The sequence below is a fragment of the Zerene cesonia genome, unplaced genomic scaffold, assembly GCF_012273895.1.
Source record: "Zerene cesonia ecotype Mississippi unplaced genomic scaffold, Zerene_cesonia_1.1 Zces_u007, whole genome shotgun sequence".
Taxonomy (NCBI): domain Eukaryota; kingdom Metazoa; phylum Arthropoda; class Insecta; order Lepidoptera; family Pieridae; genus Zerene; species Zerene cesonia.
In genome coordinates, this window is record NW_024045137.1 from 1,046,780 (window position 1) to 1,066,645 (window position 19,866).

Here is a 19,866-nt window from a genome sequence, read left to right on the forward strand (position 1 = left end):
AGAAAAAAATGGTTGCCTGTAAAGTCGGTTTTACGGGCGAAGATTTTACGTGACAACGTCTTTTTCTCGGTAGAATATTTATTGATATGAATATTATTAAATTGCACAATAGGAACAAGGAATTGAATGAAAATAAGAATTGCACAAATTTTAACTATAGAAAATATATTTTGTTTACTAAAAAGACAGAGACAGAGACACAAGCACGCGCCGATTCAATGCGCCTAATTCTCTAGTGCTGCGCGCGCGGCGGACCGATCATAGTTCGGTGACTCATCGTAACGTTACCGGGCGTTACACTTTTTCATAAGTGCCTCCGAGCCGCAACCTAATTTAAGACGTTGTCACGTCAAAAACAATTATTGCATATTTGCTTGCAGATAATCTATATTTAAACTTTAAACCAACACGTGACATTGCAAATTAATCAGTTTACATAATTTAACCTACAAATGTTATCGTTTTTATTATCTATTTATCTATAATCCTGAACTGAAGATTATTTTAGTGACAAGTTGATAAACAAAAATAGTGATACACTGCACAACAGATTCGAATAAGAATTAGAAAAGGATTTAGATTTACAAAATCGATTATTGTTTTGTCATTTTAAAGTATTATGTATTTTTATTAGAATCAACTTGGAATGTATCCTGATTTTTGTCATAAATTTATATTTCTTATTTTCGTTGTTTTTTAGCAAACATTAATTTTATTGTATTGCGAATATTGCATCGCATAAAAACGCGAATACTCGAAGAATTTACAACATAGACAGAGATGAGAGAATACGATTCTGTCAGTATTTAATCGGTTTATAATGTAATAAGTATTGAAATATTCTCTATCTATAAACATTTGTAATTATCACTATAAACACAGATAATATAATAATATAAAAATTTAAATAATAGTACTATAAGCAACAGATAATAAATAAATCGAAACATTCACTCGATTTTACTCGGTTCGGAATCAATGTGAATCGATATTCCCGTCCCGTACACTCGTTTCGTAATTCATTCGCGTTCCGTGTGTCATGGCGACTGTGCGTGCGTTACGGACTAGTGGTTTAATACTTTTATTATTTTTAATAAACACGCTCGCCGTGTCGCCATGGATAACGTCGGTGGACGTAGATAACGCATTGTGCGATGAGTTTAATTGTAATTATCGCATAAAAGTGTCCGGTGGTTTGCGTGAATGGTCTTTAACCTCCCGAGTTAAGAATCGTGGTGATGTGTGTTCTGATAATTTGATGCTTGAGAAGTCGAATGTATTTGTCGATTTGACTGTTCCCGTCTTCGATAAATTGTATTTTTGCGGGGGGCGTGATGGTGTTCTGTATCATGAGGGCCCTGGGTTATATTTGATCGGCGGTGACGTCATCAGCCGCGAACTACCACAGTGAGTTTTCATAACTTTTATTTATGTTAACTTTTAGCGCGGTTTTATGAAATACGTTTGTTTCGCGATCCCCAATTTGAGAGGTGACTAACCATTAGGCTTAACTCTTTAACAGTGCAATTTCGCTAATTGATGATTCATTTAGGTTTTTAACGTGGGTAGACTGAAATATTTATTTTTATAATTATTTATGACTGTGACATTTTTTTTGTATTTTCATTGGGAGGTAGATGACTTAGATGACTTTCAAATAATTTTATAATAAGTTTATAAATAGAATATATGATAAACGCGTATGATTCATGAGGGTTTAACTAAAAACAATGTTTGTTGTTTTTATCGGTGTATTTATTTAGTTACATTATTTAAACCTTGTTAAATATTAGTCTAGGCGTTCGATCATATTCTGTTCGGATGAAAGTCATGAATATACTAGCTGCGCCCCGCGGTTTCACCCGAGTAATTCTGTATCCCGTAGGAATATCGGTATATACAGTTGCCTATGTGTTATTCCAGTTGTTCAGCTATCTAAGTACAAAATTTCATTGCAATTGAAAAAGCAACAAACACATACACATCCTTACAAAATTTTAACATTTATAATATTAGTAGGATTAGTAGGACTAGTAGGATATTTTTTGCCTGACTTGTGTTAGAGCTTTAATTTCTTTGCCTATTTCGCTGCAAAAATAATATCGTTATGTGGTTAATCTTTGTCCCTTTGCTATTTAGTATTACGTAATTGCATGTATGAAATAACTAGCTGCGCCCCGCGGTTTCACCCGCGTAAGTCCGTATCCCGTAGGAATATCGGAATAAAAGGTTGCCTATATGTTATTCCAGTTATCCAGCTGTCTACGTACCAAATTTCATTGCAATTGGTTCAGTAGTTTTTACGTGAAAGAGTAACAAACATCCATACATCCATGCTTACAAACTTTCGCATTTATAATATTAATAGGATGTTTGGGGATTTTAATAAAAATCGGCTAGCTAGCTAGTATAACGCTGGACACAATTTCGCGAGGGTGGGCGCGTTATTTGAAAGACATAATGAATAAAGAAAATACATTTGTTTCAAGGACAAAACAGAAATAGAAATAATAATAAAAAGAAGACAAAGATTTCCCCGTGACCACGCTCGCTGTAAAGTGTTCGAAACGTCGGGTTAATAATATAATGAATAAATCGCGTTTAAAATTCGTTTAAAAAGTTTTTAATTTCTTTATGTATAATACTCGCGTACAATCACTTTACTAGACAAAGATTTGCTCGGTGGGGTGTCGTTAAAAAGGTAAGCCAACTCGGCTCAATCCAGGCTGCAGTGATGCTGACACGGCGCTGGTTTTTCAGTGGCCCCTAGACATTGTCACGATTAGAGAAACAGTTTAATATATATATATTGTATTAGCGGTCAGCCTCAGCCCGTGGTACATATGTAGTCTATAGCCTTCCTCAATAAATGGGCTATCTAACAGTGAAAGAATTTTTCAAATCGGACCATTAGTTCCTGAGATTAGCGCAAACAAACAAACTTTTCAGCTTTATAATATTAGTATAGATTATAAATCATATACACATAAATATAATCATTATAATATTATTTATAGGATAGTAATCGTATCCTATCCTACTAATATTATAAATGTGAAAGTTTGTAAGGATGCGTGTGTGTGTTTGTTACTCTTTCACGCAAAAACTGTTGAACCAATACACATAGGCAACTTTTAAGCATGTGCCTATGGGAATTATTGGTTGGCAAAGGTCTTTATAGTTACATTAGCTGCGCCCCGCGGTTTCACCCGCGTAAGTCCATATCCCGTAGGAATATCGGGATAAAAATTTTCCTATATGTTATTCCAGTTGTTCAGCTGTCTACGTACCAAATTTCATTGCAATCGGTTCTGTAGTTTTTGCGTGAAAAAGCGACAAACACACACACATCCTTACAAACTTTCGCATTTATAATATCAATGCACAATACAAAACAATTACAAGTATCGATGGATGTATGGATGTTTGTTACTCCTTCACGCGAAAACAGCTTATCGTGTCTGTATGAAATTCTATACAATAGATAGTTTATAGTTTATAAGCAAACGAAGCCGCGGGTTACAGCTATTTACAATTTTTTATTTATAATACTTTATTGTACAAAACAGAAAGAAAAGTTTATACAAAATATAATATGGCACAATGATATTTTATACAAAAGGCGGCCTTATTGCTAGACAGCATTCTCTGCCAGGCAACCTGGTAGCAAAGGAAATGCAAGAGGTTTTAGGGTTAGTGCAAAAAACTAAAAAATAGATCAGAATATGAGAAAAAGAAATATAGCTAGTAACTAACAAAAAAAAAAATAATTAATTTAGTATGTACGTACATACGATGTTGGATTATGAAAATCGCTCTGTTGCCACATGACAGACGGACAAACGAACGGATTTACGCAATTAAACTACACATTAACATGAAAACAATAGGATACAATACCTGCGTGCCCGTTCGCAGTCGGTTAAATCGAATCGTTTCCCAGACGCGTAACTAACGCCTCTCGCTCCGCGGAATTCGCGTGAACTGATAACAACTGTCAGTGATACACCAACGTATCCTATCCTACTAATATTATAAATGCGAAAGTTAGTAAGGATGTGTGCGTGTTTGTTGCTCTTTCACGCAAAAACTACTGAAGCGATTGCAATGAAATTTGGTACGTAGACAGCTGGACAACTGGAATAACATATAGGCAACTTTTTATCTCGATATTCCTACGGGATACGGACTTACGCGGGTGAAACCGCGGGGCGCAGCTAGTATATAATATTATGAAGAAACTTTGTATTAATTGTCCAGTTCTCCAGCTATCTACGTACCAAATTTCATTGCAATCGGTTCCGTAGTTTTTGCGTGAAAGCCTAACAAACATCCATGCATACATACATCCATCCGTACTTACAAACGTTTATAATATTAGCTACGCCCCGCGGTTTCACCCGCGTAAGTCCGAATCCCGTAGGAATATCGGGATAAAATGTTGCCTATGTGTTATTCCAGTTGTCCAGTTGTCTACGTACCAAATTTCATTGCAATCGGCTCAGAAGTTTTTGCGTGAAAGAGCAACAATCACACACACATCCTTACAAACTTTCGCATTTATAATATTAGTAGGAAGTAGGATGTAGGATCGTAAGTTAAGTACATATCTAAATTCTAAAACGGTCAGTTGTCGTAACTTGACTAGCATGAGTCGGTCATAATTTAATTATATTAATATATTTAATTAAGCGCAGTTAAAAATAACTGGATCTAATTAAATAACGTTGTTGATTTTATATTAGTTTTAAATACAAAAACATGAAATATAATGAAATTATCATAGTAATCCTAATAATCGCACTAATATTATAAATGCGAAAGTTTGTAAGGATGTGTGTGTGTTTGTTGCTCTTTCACGCAAAAACTACTTAACCAATTGCAATGAAATTTGGCACGTAGACAGTTGGACAACTGGAATAACATATAGGCAACTTTTTATCCCGATATTCCTACGGGATACGGACTTACGCGGGTAAAACCGCGGGGCGCAACCAGTCTATACCAGTTGACCCGGTCAACGCTGTTCTGTCTTGCTCTTATCATTTAGGGTTTGAAAAACTAGCTAACTAGTGTTATAACCCTGTACTAACGATGAATGGTTAATTTATTCATTGTGGGATCCCCGTAGTGTAGTATTCCATGAGTCATTATTTATATCATGAATATAAATTAGCTTAGTTTGAGGAAGGTTTAGTCATTACATAGTATAAAACAAAGTCGCTTTCTCCGTCCCTATGTCGCTATGTACGCTTAAATCTTTGAAACTACGCAACGGATTTTGATGGGGTGTTTTTACACGCTTTTTATTAGCTTCACCTGTATGTTTGTTTGTTTGTATGTTTGTTTGTTTGTATGTTTGTTTGTTTGTAACTGACTTCTTTGGGCGCGATTTTGACCCACTTTAAACGGCCAGATTTCGTTCAAACTTTGTAGATTTATTGAAGACCGATGACTATACACTAATTTGATAAAATTATTCCAGTTTTCAATTTGCAAAATATGATTTTTGTTAAAGCGTGTTTTATAGTTTTTTTAAACTATTATATTTTATTTATAGATATAGTGATTCAAGAGTAAGGTTTATATGTATAACATCTATTAAACTGCTTCGAATTAATGCGTGCGAAGCCGCATGTAAGGATATTACTGTAGTATTATCTTAAGTATTATTATTAGTTATTTAGTTTTATATATTATTAGTTATTTAGAATTATATAGTATTAGTTATTAAGTATTATATAGTATTAGTTACTTAGTAATTACCTTAAAAACAGATCGAAAATTGAATATGATAGAGTAATAGTTAACGACAGTTTTGTTGAGAATATAATATCATACTAGCTGCGCCCCGCGGTTTCACCCGCGAAAGTCCGCATCCCGTAGGTATATCGGGATATAAAGTTGCCTATATGTTATTCCAGTTGTCCAACTGTCTACGTACCCAATTTCATTGTAACCGGTTCAGTAGTTTTTGCGTGAAAGAGCAACAAACACACACCTTACAAACATTCGCATTTATAATATTAGTAGGACTAGCTGCGCCCCGCGGTTTCACACGCATAAGTCTGTAATCCGCGTAAGTGAACTCAGAAAAAAACATAGTTTTTTCGCGAAAACAAGGCTAGAAGAAGGGGTTGAAATAGGGGATGAAAGTTTGTATGAAAACTCGTTATTGTCAAACCGATTTTGATGTAATTTGGTATGAAGATGGAGCTGAACTTGGGTGTGGAAATACCATACATTTTAAAAGATTCGGTTATAGGTCTAGACCTTGGGAAAGACTATAGGCTACTCCTTACCATGTCGCGCGATATAAGCGAATTCCACGCAAGCGAAGCCGCGAGCGGCAAGCTAGTTATAGTACCTATATATGGTTACATCTGATGACTACTCCATAAATTTTTCCCAACACTGGTATTTCTTACGACTGGGCGTCTGAGACCATTGAATAAATTAACCCCAATTTAATGTTAATTGGTCAGCGTGTTTGGTAGTGGGCCTTATGTACTTATACTCAAACTCAAACTCAACTAATGATACGTGAAATTGTATCATACTAGCTGTGCCCCGCAGTTTCACCCGCGTAAGTCCGTATCCCGTTGGAATATTGGGATAAAAAGTTGTCTATATGTTATTCCAGTTGTCCAGCTGTCTACGTAGCAAATTTCATTGCAATCGGTTCAGCAGTTTTTGCGTGAAAGAGCAACAAACGCACACACATCTTTACAAACTTTCGCATTTATAATATTAGTAGTATTAGTAGGAAGTAAGATAATTTATTGTATACCAGCTATTCACCCCAGCTTCGCCCGTGTCACATATATAGCCTAAGTCACTCAGTGAAGTCATATCTTCCTAATGGTGAAAACATTTTTTTTAATCGGTCCACCAGTTTTTGGGTGGAAACGTTACAAACATATAAAAATACTCTTTATGATATTAGCGTAGCCAATGTGGGTGGCAACCCTACTATCTAGTCAATTTGTTTATCTATCTGTACATCACGAATCGCTCCACCTATAAACACATCACTGACACTGCGGAAACATGTCTCGCAGACGGAGACACGTGTAGAGTTAGTCATTCATACAACAAAGCTTCTTTAATTAATATAAACAATAGATAACTGACTGCCTCCTAGGCGCAGTGGTTAACGCGTGAGCGTAGAACCGAGGGGTCCCGGGTTTGATCTCGGTGGGGATAGAAAATGTCTCGGGCTGGCTGGATATGCTCGTCCATTAAGAAAATCGATCAGTGAAACAGAATCGTCTGCCCCATACCCCACTTGGGGACACGGTACCTCACTACAGGTCACATCCGATTTGAATACAATTAATGTAATCTATCTAGATAAAAATTATTGCTGTTCGTTAGTCTCGCTGAAACTCGAGAACGGCTGGGCAGATTTTGATAATTTTGATAGTTTTGATGCACCCATAATAATCCAGAAAAGGTTTAAAATGTAAGAGCGATACGGATATTGTGTCTAAAACATATTCTACGGCGTTTCGAAGTTCGCCGTGTCAGCTTATCCTACTAATATTATAAACGCGAATGTTTGTATGTATGTATGTATGGATGTATGTATGTATGTATGTATGGATGGATGTATGTATGTTAGTATTTCCTTTTGAAACAAGGCTCGAAAAAAAACAGATTTTTATGATAATAATACGTAAATCCGATTGGTCGAATAGTGAAACTTCTACTTAAAAAAAACTCGTGTACATATAGACTTCCGATTACTAGCTGTGCGCCGCGGGTTTACCCGCATAGTACCTGATATTATATAGCTTAAAGACTTCCTTAAGTGGGCTACCTAACACTGAAAGAATTTTCCAAACGCACCCGTAGTTCCTGAGATTAGCGCGTCCAAACAAACAAACAAATTCTTCAGCTTTATAATCCTATCCTACTTATCCTACTAATATTATCAATGCGAAAGTTTGTAAGGATGTGTGTGCGTTTATTGCTCTTTCACGCAAAATCTACTGAACCGATTGCAACGAAATTTGGTACGTAGACAGCTGGACAGCTGGAATAACATATAGGCAACATTTTATCCCGATATTTCTACGGGATACGGACTTACGCGGGTGAAACCGCGGCGCGCAGCTAGTCATAGCATAGATTTCGCTTTCCGCAGGCGCAATGCCAAGCTCTGCTCACCACGCCCGACGCGTTGCCAACTCTTACTTTTGATTCAAGTGTCGCGCTGCGCAGGCGCATCCCGTGAGAAATATTAACCGACATCCAAATATATTCATTCCAGTTACACTCACGGCTATATACTTGGAATTCCTTCAGAATGACACCGCTGCCATATTATACACTAGCTGCGCCCCGCGGTTTCACCCGCGTTAGTCCGTATCCCGTTGGAATATCGGGATGAAATGTTGCCTATATGCTATTCCAGTTGTCCAGCTGTCTACGTACGAAATTTCATTGCAATCGGTTCAGTAGTTTTTGCGTGAAAGAGCAACAAACAGACACATAACCTTACAAACTTTCGCATTTATAATATTAGTATGATTTCATACACATCCAATTAGCTGTTGATGCGTGAAAGATTAACAAACATCCATTGTTATAAGGTCGCGTTTATAAGTTGCTAATACAAGCTGTTTGCCCAAGCTTCGTTCGTGTTACACATATAGCCTATGTCTGTATAGTTGCAGCTTAATCTATCGGTGAAAGAACTTTCAAAATTTGAAATCGGTCCAGCGGTTTTTGCGTGAAAACGTTACAAACATACAAACGTTTTCTCCATACTATACAGAGGGGGGCCACTGAAAATCAGTGTGGCAACTGCGTTGCTGCGTAGGCTGAGTGGCTACCCCATTTGGCTCCACTTTATGTTTCGCGTTTTATATTTTTTTTCTATATTTTTTGCTTTTTTGTATATACATGTATATACATGTATATATATTGTTCTTTGGTTTATTGTTTTCTTGTTTAAGCTTTTTTATTGTGATGTTTTGTGTTAATTATTGTATTGTTTTGTTCTAAGTTTATTGTTTTTTTTTTTAATTGTATTTCTGTGGAGTGAAATAAATGTTTCTTTCTTTCTTTCTTTCTTTCTTTCTATACAATATTAGAGTAGATTACTAGGATATTTACCAAACGAGGGTCCACCAATTCAATAATGTCTCAAAATCTTTCCCCATAGAGCGATTCATTTAATAAATCGAGTTTTTTTTTATCGTCGTGGGTCACGCAACGCCGCGCTTCCATTATCTTGATGCCAGTATGAGGTCAGGGCTTTTAGCATTAAATAATCTGTCCTATACTAATATTATGAAGCTGAAGAGTTTGTTTGTTTGTTTGTTTTGTGCTTTCAGTGTTAAATAGTCCATTAATTGAGGAAGGATGATTATATATGTACCATAGTCGAAGCCGGGGCGGACCGCTAGTCCTACTATGCTATCCTACTATAATATTATAAATGCGAAAGTTTGTAAGGACGTATGTGCGTTTGTTGCTCTTTCACGTAAAAACTACTAAACCGATTGCAATGAAATTTGGTACGTAGACAGCTGGACAACTGGAATAACATATAGGCAACGTTTTATCCCGATATACCTACGGGATACGGAATTACGCGGGTGAAACCGCGGGGGTGCAGCTAGTTGTCTATAGACCGGATTAGGTTATGGAGCCGCGGGTTACAGCTTTTCTTTCCTTCTTTCTAGTCGTCACTCCTTTCCTTATTATTCCTTACCCCATAAAAGCGGGCAGAACATTCGCATAGGCAATACCTATAAAGCCTCAAAACAAATGCTCTTTAGTTTATTGTACGCATTAGTTATGCTTGTCCGACTCGCACTTGACCGGTGTTAATTGTGTTCAAAACAAACTAATGAGCTCCAGTGATAACACATATTTTTTACATATTTAAGAAATTCCGTAAAAACGCCATCAACTCAACTTTATTTAAACATATGTGTACATAAAACTACGATGACTAATACTATGAATAAATTTAATTGTCAATCTTAAAAGTCCATAAACAATTTAATAGACCATGATGAATAAGACCAATAAAAAGAAAAAAACTCGTAAAATTCGAATTTCGAACATGGCGCGCCATTCCGCCGTCTGCGTTGCCATAAACACCGTCTGCACGGACTCGGCAGAGCGCCAGTGTCGTCACAGATTATAATTATTTTAGTGTTGCGAAATGAGGATAAACGCTACGTCAATCGGCACGAGTGACGTCATTGCGTCACCAATGTGTTACCGGAAATGTGGTTTATAAATGCGAAACGGTAAATGAAATCCCCGATTGCGTTTTTGAGGAAAGCTGCCTAGAGTACATGCCAAAGATAATTTTTCTAGATATGTGATAACTCTAATAGATGGTATCAAACCAAAGGTAAATGTCCCTTTGTCTATAGACAGACATTTAAGTGCACCTTCCAGCACCTTTTACAAACCAGTCTTAGTGTCGCGAGTCCGAATCACACTTGACTTATTTCATTTTATTTTATAATAAGATTGATTTCATTATAGCGTGGTTTAATTTTTTAGTTGTATAGCATTGAAATGCTTTATAAATGAGAAATTTTGAAAGAATAGAAAAAAGTCGCATAAAACCGAAAGAGTAGAAGAAATTCGATTACTGTGGCGGGATCACGGGTGGCCGAGAGGCTAGGCGTTGCTACGGTTAGGCAAGAAACGCGTGTTCGAATCCCGCCTCTTGATCAAATTTTTTCATAGCGTGATTGTTATATTTAACCTACAACCTCCTTTGATACTCAAACACACATAGAAATTTTCAATTCGAAACAGTAGTTCGTGAGGAAATGCGCTCAAGCAATCAACGCTTGGAGTGCACCCACCCATCATGCTCTCAATTTATTAAATAAATTGTTACATGTAAAATCTGAAGTCGACCTATTTAACGCTAATATTACAACATTTGTCGCTAATTGTACAGCATTTCTTAATCATTCTTGAAGTAATTATAAGTCTTTGTTGTTTTGGTATATTTTGTACTGTAAGTCAAAGATGTATGAAATGAAATGAAATAAATAAATAAATAAACAAACAAAAAAAAACAGCATTATATTACTAGTAACGCCTTTTTGTACATATTTTCTTTTTGCTCATATATGTTTTTTTTATAAATTTCGTATGCAATAAATAATTGATTATCTATGTATCTATCTACCTATCTAGTTATTATATAATGAATAATATATACAACAACTTTACCGCGGATAAAACCCAAGATATTGTTAAAACTTATTATAATTAAAAGATCACGTAATGTTAAAAACAATTGCAAGTAAAGAAGGTAACAATAAAATTTATCCATTAATATCTGTGTTGAACGAACTATAAACAAAACTGATATAATTACACTAGGTATACTATACGCCGCGGCTTCACCCGACTGGTCAAGGAAAATTCTTAATGAGATGATTCGCAACGATAAAATATAGCCTACTAGCTTCGCCCCGCGGTTTCACCCGCGTAAGTCTCTCCCGCGGACTCCCCCATTCACCGTTTAACACGTGCTACTATTTCACGCTGGTCTTCTGCGGGGGTGTGATGCTTTCCCCGGTGCGTGCTGGACTAATTCGTGCCGAAGCGTGCTCGACTCCCACATAAGTATTTGTAATTATAGGATTTTTTTGTGGTTGGAGTTAGAATAGATGCTGGAGGATATTTGTCCCGGTGCGAGCTGGCCGAAGCGAGCTCGGCTCCCACATAAGTTCACGTTTTTGTAATTATAGGATTTTTTTGGTTGCAAATAAGAATGGATGCTGGAGAGTAATATGGGCTTCTTTTATCAAAGTGAAACATCACATTCCGTTTACCACACGTGGCAAGCAGCGGGTAACAACTAGTAACAATTATACAATCAGTCGGCTGCAGTTACCAAACAATCACTTGGTCTTGTTGGAGTTGAATGTGCGCACGCGCATGTGGGCGGCTCGGGTGACGTCACTCGATTGTCGTTGATTTTTGTCATTTGGTCAGTGTTGGTATTCTGTTATGTTATGTTGATAAGGTCAGCTTACCGGTCTACAGTGATGAAATTATTAAAAAGTTTTGAAGGACACTACTTAATGTTTTTGTTTGGAAAATCCCCGATTTTGTGCTGTCGCCCATCTTGAATTTGAAATACAGTCGAAACTGTTTACAACAACATCATTTATAACAACATATCGGTTAAAATGACCAAAATCTAGGGTCCCAGCTGAATTATCAACATAACAACATCATCGGCTGTTACGACAATCGGTTTTTACGACTAAATATGAGATGTCCCTTTGATGTCATTGTAATAGATTTTGACTGTAGTGTTTGTAGAATTTACTATTTTTGGGATTATGCCGATATTTTGAGAGTCTATCTACACTAATATTATAAAGAGAATTGTATTTTTGTATGTTTGTAACGTTTTCACGTTTCTTTCTGCTCCTAATCCATTCCTTCTTTCCACTCGTCAATCCTTTCCTAATCCCTTAACCCTTACCCCTTAAAAGTGGATACTGCATTCGCAAATCACTACCTCCTTGAATGTTCACGGGCGTTGGTGATCGCTTCTCATCAGGCGAACCACCAGCTCAGTTGCCCACTGCGACAATAAAAATATACATATATTTAATTTTTAGGTTTATAGCATTGAAATCCTACCAATATTATAAATGCGAAAGTTTGTAAGGATGTGTGTGGGTTTGTTGTCTCTTTCACGCAAAAACTACTGTACCGATTGCAATGAAATTTGGCACGTAGATAGTTGGACAACTGGAATAACATATAGGCAACTTTTTGTCCCGATATTCATACGGGATACGGACTTACGCGGGTGTAACCGCGGGGCGCAGCTAGTGCTTTATAATACATACCTATATACATATATTACTCATTTATTGTGTTCGCAGACTGCGCATGTCTACTATATCTATATAGATAAGGGCTAGTACTCGTTCGAGTCTATCTATAAATACTTGGACGCTTAATGGGTCAAGAGGACCAGTTTGTTTGTCATTTTATTTCAAACGGTGTAAATGTTTGTATGCCGCTATCAGGATGCCATTGTCTCTGTGATGGTCATGTGAAACTCGATCGTATGTGTATTGCATAAGACTTCTTTTACAAGCGCTTATGTCATGTAGTAAATAGAGTCCGTGGCTGCCCGCGGGATCTGGTTAAAGTAGCCTATTAGTTAACAGATCCCAGCAGCTGGTTTTAACGCATTTAGTAGCTTTATCAGTATGTTTATAGCTTTGTATGTTACTGACTCCTTTAGCGATTTCGATTGAACGGACGGATTTTTACACGCTTTTTATTAGCTTCACCTGTATGTTTGTTTGTAACCGACTTCTTTGGGCGCGATTTTGACCCACTTTAAACGGCCAGATTTCGTTCAAACTTTGTAGATTTATTGAGGACCGATGACAATACACTAATTTGATAAAATTGTTCTATTTTTTAATTTGCAACATATGTTTTCTATTTTTTAGTTCGGTTTTCTATAAAAGCGTGTTTTTTAGTTTTTTTAAACTATTATTATTATTTGTTTTATTTTCAAACTGTGTTTACTTATTAAGAATCGGAACTAAATTTTCTCGCACAAAATACGTAAGAAAATGATTTAATCGGATCGACAGGATTCAATCATTTCCTTATATATTTTCTGGTGACAATTTTAAGTTGATTCTGTTATAAAAACGAGTATTTTTTTATTTATTTTTAATAAATTTGTTTCAAACATCTATTCACACTTGCAAACTTTCAGATTTATTACATCAAAAGTCGCGAGTAAAAACAACATAAAATATATTTATTTGTTGTTATTATTCGCGGGGAGACTCCCCCGTGACCACGCTCGCTGTAAATTGTTCGAAACGTTGGGTTAATAATATAATGAATAAATCGCGTTTAAAATCCGTTTAAAAGTCTTTAATTTCTAAAAGTGTAATACTCGCTAATAAAATTAAACACAAGAAAATAGTAACATAAAATATGGCCTATGACACTATGGCATTCTATTGGTTAATGTTTAAAAATTGGTTCACAAATTCTCAAGTTTAATAAAATAACCTCGTTATAAATTACTATCTGCGCCACGCGGTTTCACCCGCGTAAGTCCCTATCCCGTAGGAATATCGGGATTTCGGTTGTCCAGCTATCTACGTACCAAATTTCATTGCAATCGGTTCAGTAGTTTTTGTGTGAAAGTGTAACGAACATATACATACACATACAGCCATCCTCAGAAACTTTCGCATTTATAATATTAGTGAAAAATTAAGATGGATAAAATTTGTCTCTAAGATTATAGTAATTTGCTCTTCCGTATTGGATTCGATTTACAAAGGGGACAAGCCTGTGGTATAGGGTGATGAAACAGGTTTAAGCTCAAGCTGGTCTATCACCAGCTTGAGTTCGTCACCCGTCTTTAAATATACATTGCCATAAACTTAAAGTATGGGACAGCTCTTTAGTGTAACTTACCATCTTTTACTGTTAACCTTCAAAATGTTAGTTGTGATATAATTTATACTATGTAGAAGAATTTTCGTAAAATCCCTACTAGTATTATAAATGCGAAAGTAACTCTGTTTGTCTCTTCATCACGCCTAAGCCACTCGACCGATTTGTGTGAAATTTGGTGCAGATGTAGCTTGGGGTAGAAAGAATAGGATAGTTTTTATCCCGAAATTCCTAAGATATGGGACTATATATATTTTCCTTTAAAGAAGCGGGCGAAGCCGAGAGAGCAAAGCTTGTATTATAAAGCAACATTTGAACAGAACCAGTAGTAGTACCTATAATATCTTATTTCTGAAACATAAACTCATCGAGAACGATGTTTACCATTCAGCCTTATCTATAAGGATGGCCTACACTTTGAATGAATGATTAAATAAAGCTTTATTGTACACACCAATAGGATAGGAAATATTTCAAAAGCACAGACTAAAAATACAAGTTGCACAATAGGCGACCTTATGGCTACAGAGCCATCTCTTCCAGGTAACCAAAACAACGAAATAATATTTTATTTATTTATTTATTCTTTACAGTACACATTACCGAAAACTAAATTGACATTGTAAAAAAAAAAGACCATACAGGCACATATGTACTATAAGGCGGCCTTATTGCTCAAGGGCAATCTCTTCCAGGCAACATTTTTGTAAAGGAATGTTTAACATATACGCGATTTAATAAATTTGATTTGATTTGATTTGATGGCACAAAGCAATAACTAATATATTATTAATACATAGAAAGCGTATAGGTAGGTGGTGTATACTACAGATATAAGTTTAATTAATATAGATAAGTATAATTAAAGAAAAAAAATGGTTGCCTGTAAAGTCGGTTTTACGGGCGAACATTTTACGTGACAACGTCTTTTTCTCGGTAGAATATTTATTGATATGAATATTATTAAATTGCACAATAGGAACAAGGAATTGAATGAAAATAAGAATTGCACAAATTTTAACTATAGAAAATATATTTTGTTTACTAAAAAGACAGAGACAGAGACACAATCACGCGCCGATTCAATGCGCCTAATTCTCTAGTGCTGCGCGCGCGGCGGACCGATCATAGTTCGGTGACTCATCGTAACGTTACCGGTCGTTACACTTTTTCATAAGTGCCTCCGAGCCGCAACCTAATTTAAGACGTTGTCACGTCAAAAATACACAATATTAATCCTACGAATAAAATAAAATCGTTCATTGCCCACAGAGCCAGTGAGAATGAAGTGATACCACATGAAATAGAAGACGTCAGTGAAACAGACACAAAGTATTACAATGATCTCAATATCAATAAATACGGTGAAGAAATCGATGATGGCGTCGAAACTCTGCCCAATAGTGATGATATCAGAAAGAAAAGGGAAGCAAACGAAACAGAAGTGACCGATGTGGAAACTAGCAGTCTAGGTGAAAAAACAATCCAACCGAATGTAACTCTTAAAGTTATGGGGCTGAGGGTTGAAGAGGGTGAAAAGGAACCTAAGATAGTGGACGGAATGATACCGAGTGTGCTCAGAGAAACGAAATTCACGCTCAGATTGTTCGGTGAAGGCTTCACAGATGACACCTGGATAGCGTTTACGCATCACCCGCAGGCGTACGGGTCGCCGTGTCGGTTCTTGATACAAGGAGAGTATAAGGTACATATTTGTGGTTGTATTTTGAATATTTATTGACCAAGTTTGAGTGTTGGTGATGTTTAAGTAAGGCTATAATTTATGTATTAGATACATAAATAAACAACAAATTGATATGATGTCTTAAAAGTTGTTCTGTATGGGCATTTGAAACATTTTATGTTTAAATCTATAATTATAATATTATGAAGCTGAAGAGTTTGTTTGTTTGAAAGCAATAATCTCAGGAACAACTGGTCCGATTTTAAAAATTCTTTCAGTGTTAGAAAGCCCATTTATTGAAGAAGGTTATAGGCTATATATATGCTACGGACGATGCCGGGGCGGACCGCCAGTTAACAATATCTGACAAAAAAGTAAGAACAGTATTATATCTATACCTTAAATGTAATTTTATTGAAAGCCTCCTGTTTGTACACGTTAAAAGTTCACGCGAACGAAGACGGGAGCACCAGCTAGTTCAATTAGTACGCATTTGTATCTAAAATATGAATATATTAACTTTACTAACATACACTTTTTTCTATTAGTTTTACTTTGTTTTCATTAATTAACAGTTTAATTAAATCTTTTAACAATTCCAATGTCAATCTCATTATAAAATCAGCTAGGTTATATTCGTTAAAGTAAAAGCAATTCAATCTAATTAGTAACAATTTATATACGTGAAACCAGATAAGTAACCATATATGATACCATAACCAGATAAGTAAGCATAAATCATGAAATAAATGATCATTTCCCAGATAAACGTAGCAGAACACGATTCTGGGCTCTTCGAGCTGATCGCCCCACCACCCCTAGAAGACTACAAGTTCTACATCTGCGCACGAAACACCCCAAACGGCGAGCTCGTCCACCAGGGCAGTGAGGGTTGGAAGATCCTAGCCACACACAACAAGCTATTACCCCTCTGGGCCTCCCTGATCCTCATTGTCATCTTGCTCGTCATGGCATCTCTTTTCTCCGGCTTGAATCTCGGTCTCATGGCGTTGGATAGAACAGAGTTGCGGATCATCGCGAACACGGGGACGGAGAAAGAGAGGAAATACGCGAGGGCAATCATGCCGGTTCGCGCGCACGGAAACTACCTCCTGTGCACGATTCTCTTGAGTAACGTGGCCGTGAACAGTACGTTCACGGTGATATTGGATGACCTTACCTCTGGATTGTACGCTGTGATCGGTTCAACGCTGGCTATTGTGTTTATAGCTGAGATCACGCCGCAGGCGATCTGCGCGAGACACGGGCTGTTGATTGGCGCTAAGAGTATATGGATTATGAAGGTTGGTGTTAGCTTTTCTATTGGGGTAGTCTATTGTCATGTGTTGGCTGATGTTCCCTTAATAGTATGGACTTTTTGGAACAATATAGTTAACTTTTTAGTAATAATAATTAGATTACTAAACGTATACGTTATAGGGTACATGTCATGTGTTATTTTCTTTATATGGTACACGCGTATCACGTATCACTGATCGATTGTTCGTTCGATAGTCCTTAGGGACTATTGACATCTTTCTATATTAGACTGGCATGTTATTTAAGTCTCTACCAGGATTCTAAACTTAGACCGTTCTTATGTAAGTATTATATAGTATCGTGATTTTTAGTTACTCTGAATAGGCAAGAAAATCCTTAGCATTCTAAACCTGCATTGTGCTCTATTATGCAAGCTCATAGCAACACAGTCAGCTGCTTTCGTAATTACCACGAACTGGCATTTCATCTGTATTTTGTTGTATTTTCTTCATAATCTACTGGTATACCCGGCCACGCGTTGCTGTGGCTGAGTAATAATAAAAAATATTAAGATTATAAACTATTGGGATAATTAATCAAAATAAAAACTATCCTATATCTTGAGTTGGACCAAAATAAAAATATAAAATGCCATATTTCATCAAAATCGGTTGTTTTGGTGAAGAGTTTTTTTGGATATAAATCATGACACTTTTTTATACATTAAGATATTATGTTTTTCATCAGATCGTGATGGGCATCTGTGCTCCTCTCGCCTGGCCAACCAGCAAATTGTTGGATTACTTCTTAGGAGAGGAGATCGGTACGCATTATAACAGAGAGAGGCTGAAGGAATTGGTCAAGGTGTGTGGAAATTTTACGTCTGTTTGCGAATATAGTCGCTTTGCTCCAACTCTTGGGTTAAACCGAGAAAGAGTAATGGATTATTTTTTCTTAAGAGCTTCAGAATTAATGTTGGTCTATAATTATAAATTGGTTAAGAAATAATAATAGTGTATCCATCACTAAAATACATATATATGCTGCACACTTTAGGGATTTATCTCATTGAAATCGGTTAGCAGTTCCAGAGAATTATCCGGTCAAAATTAATTGCACTGAAATCTAAGTCGAAGCAATGTCATTTATATTATATATGGAGATATCATATAGATGGATTTTTTTGCAATTTTTAAAAGTAAGGCTCATTTCGTACGCTGGGTTCCGAGTTCAAAACTCAACGGATGTCATAGCCTGATGACTTGTAACTTGGGGTAAATTATGACATCTCCGGATCCATCTGAGGACGGACAGTGTCACGTTCCTTCAGACGCTCTGAAGAAACCTTAATACCGGTGTGCATTGTTATAGAGAGAGTCAATCATATGTGTGAGACGATGACATTGAGATATTTGGCGACGTTTATTTTAAGATGTCTGGAAACTGCGCAAGGGCGGACGCCACTCGCGAAATCCGCGGTTAAATTATATTTTTATCAGCTCACTGATAGATGGCCCCGACTGTGTTTCCGTAGATTCAAGGCAAATGATAGATTTTGTAATGGATATTATATAAAATTTGGAGATTTAGGACTGGAAATGTCTATTTATGAATGAACATAGGTAAGCCTACAAGCATTTTTTTATGCCATAGCGGACAACTGAGCTGGTGGTTCGCCTGATGGTAAACAATGACCATTGCCCATGAACATTTGCCTGTTTTATAGGCTAAGGGATAAGAAAAGTTTGGACGACTGGAAAGTAGGAATGGACTGGGAAGGGTGCGGATAAGGAAACGGACCTCCAAGCGTAACAGATGAGAAATGTTATAAGGGACCTTGTGGGCGAGCTATCCGCACCGTTCATATATGAATACTCACATTGTGTGTGATTTCATACATGTCAATATAAGCTATAACCTGCGAGTAAGGCGTGGTGGCCGGCCAAAATATAATCTACTAGCTGCGCCCCGCGGTTTTACCCGCGTAAGTCCGTATCCCATAGGAATATCGGGATAAAAAGTTGCCTATATGTTATTCCAGTTGTCCACCTGTCTACGTACCAAATTTCATTGCAACCGGTTCAGTAGTTTTTGCGTGAAAGAGCAACAAACACACACATCCTTACAAACTTTCGCATTTATAATATTAAGTAGATTGTTTTAATGTAGACTATAATAAATCTCTGTACATAACATCACGGTGGATAGAACGAAATATAATACAAAAAAAAAAGCTTTCAAGAGCCGGATAGAACTGTATGGAGAACCTAGTTAAGCATTCAATACCGTCAGGTGACAAACCACGTCAACGATCTCGACAAAGAGGAGGTGAACATCATTTCGGGTGCCCTCGACCTCCGCAAGAAGACCGTCAAGGACGTGATGACCAAACTGAAGGACTGCTTCATGCTGCCCATCAACACGGTGCTGGACTTCGAGACCATGACAGAGATTGTTAAGTCAGGTGA

The 19,866-nt window shown here is 36.7% G+C and overlaps 1 protein-coding gene across 1 annotated transcript in view; it reads left to right on the top strand.

Moving 5' to 3' along the window:
* Window positions 1-1,012: 1,012 nt before the first annotated feature.
* LOC119839018 (metal transporter CNNM4-like) overlaps window positions 1,013-19,866 on the top strand; it is a 34,539-nt gene continuing 15,685 nt past the window's right edge. Inside the window, exons 1-5 of the mRNA XM_038365187.1 lie at window positions 1,013-1,407; window positions 15,727-16,159; window positions 16,903-17,442; window positions 18,146-18,262; window positions 19,691-19,862. Coding sequence (XP_038221115.1) covers window positions 1,040-1,407; window positions 15,727-16,159; window positions 16,903-17,442; window positions 18,146-18,262; window positions 19,691-19,862 — 1,630 coding nt within the window. The 5' untranslated portion in view covers window positions 1,013-1,039. The remainder of the gene's footprint in view (window positions 1,408-15,726; window positions 16,160-16,902; window positions 17,443-18,145; window positions 18,263-19,690; window positions 19,863-19,866) is intronic.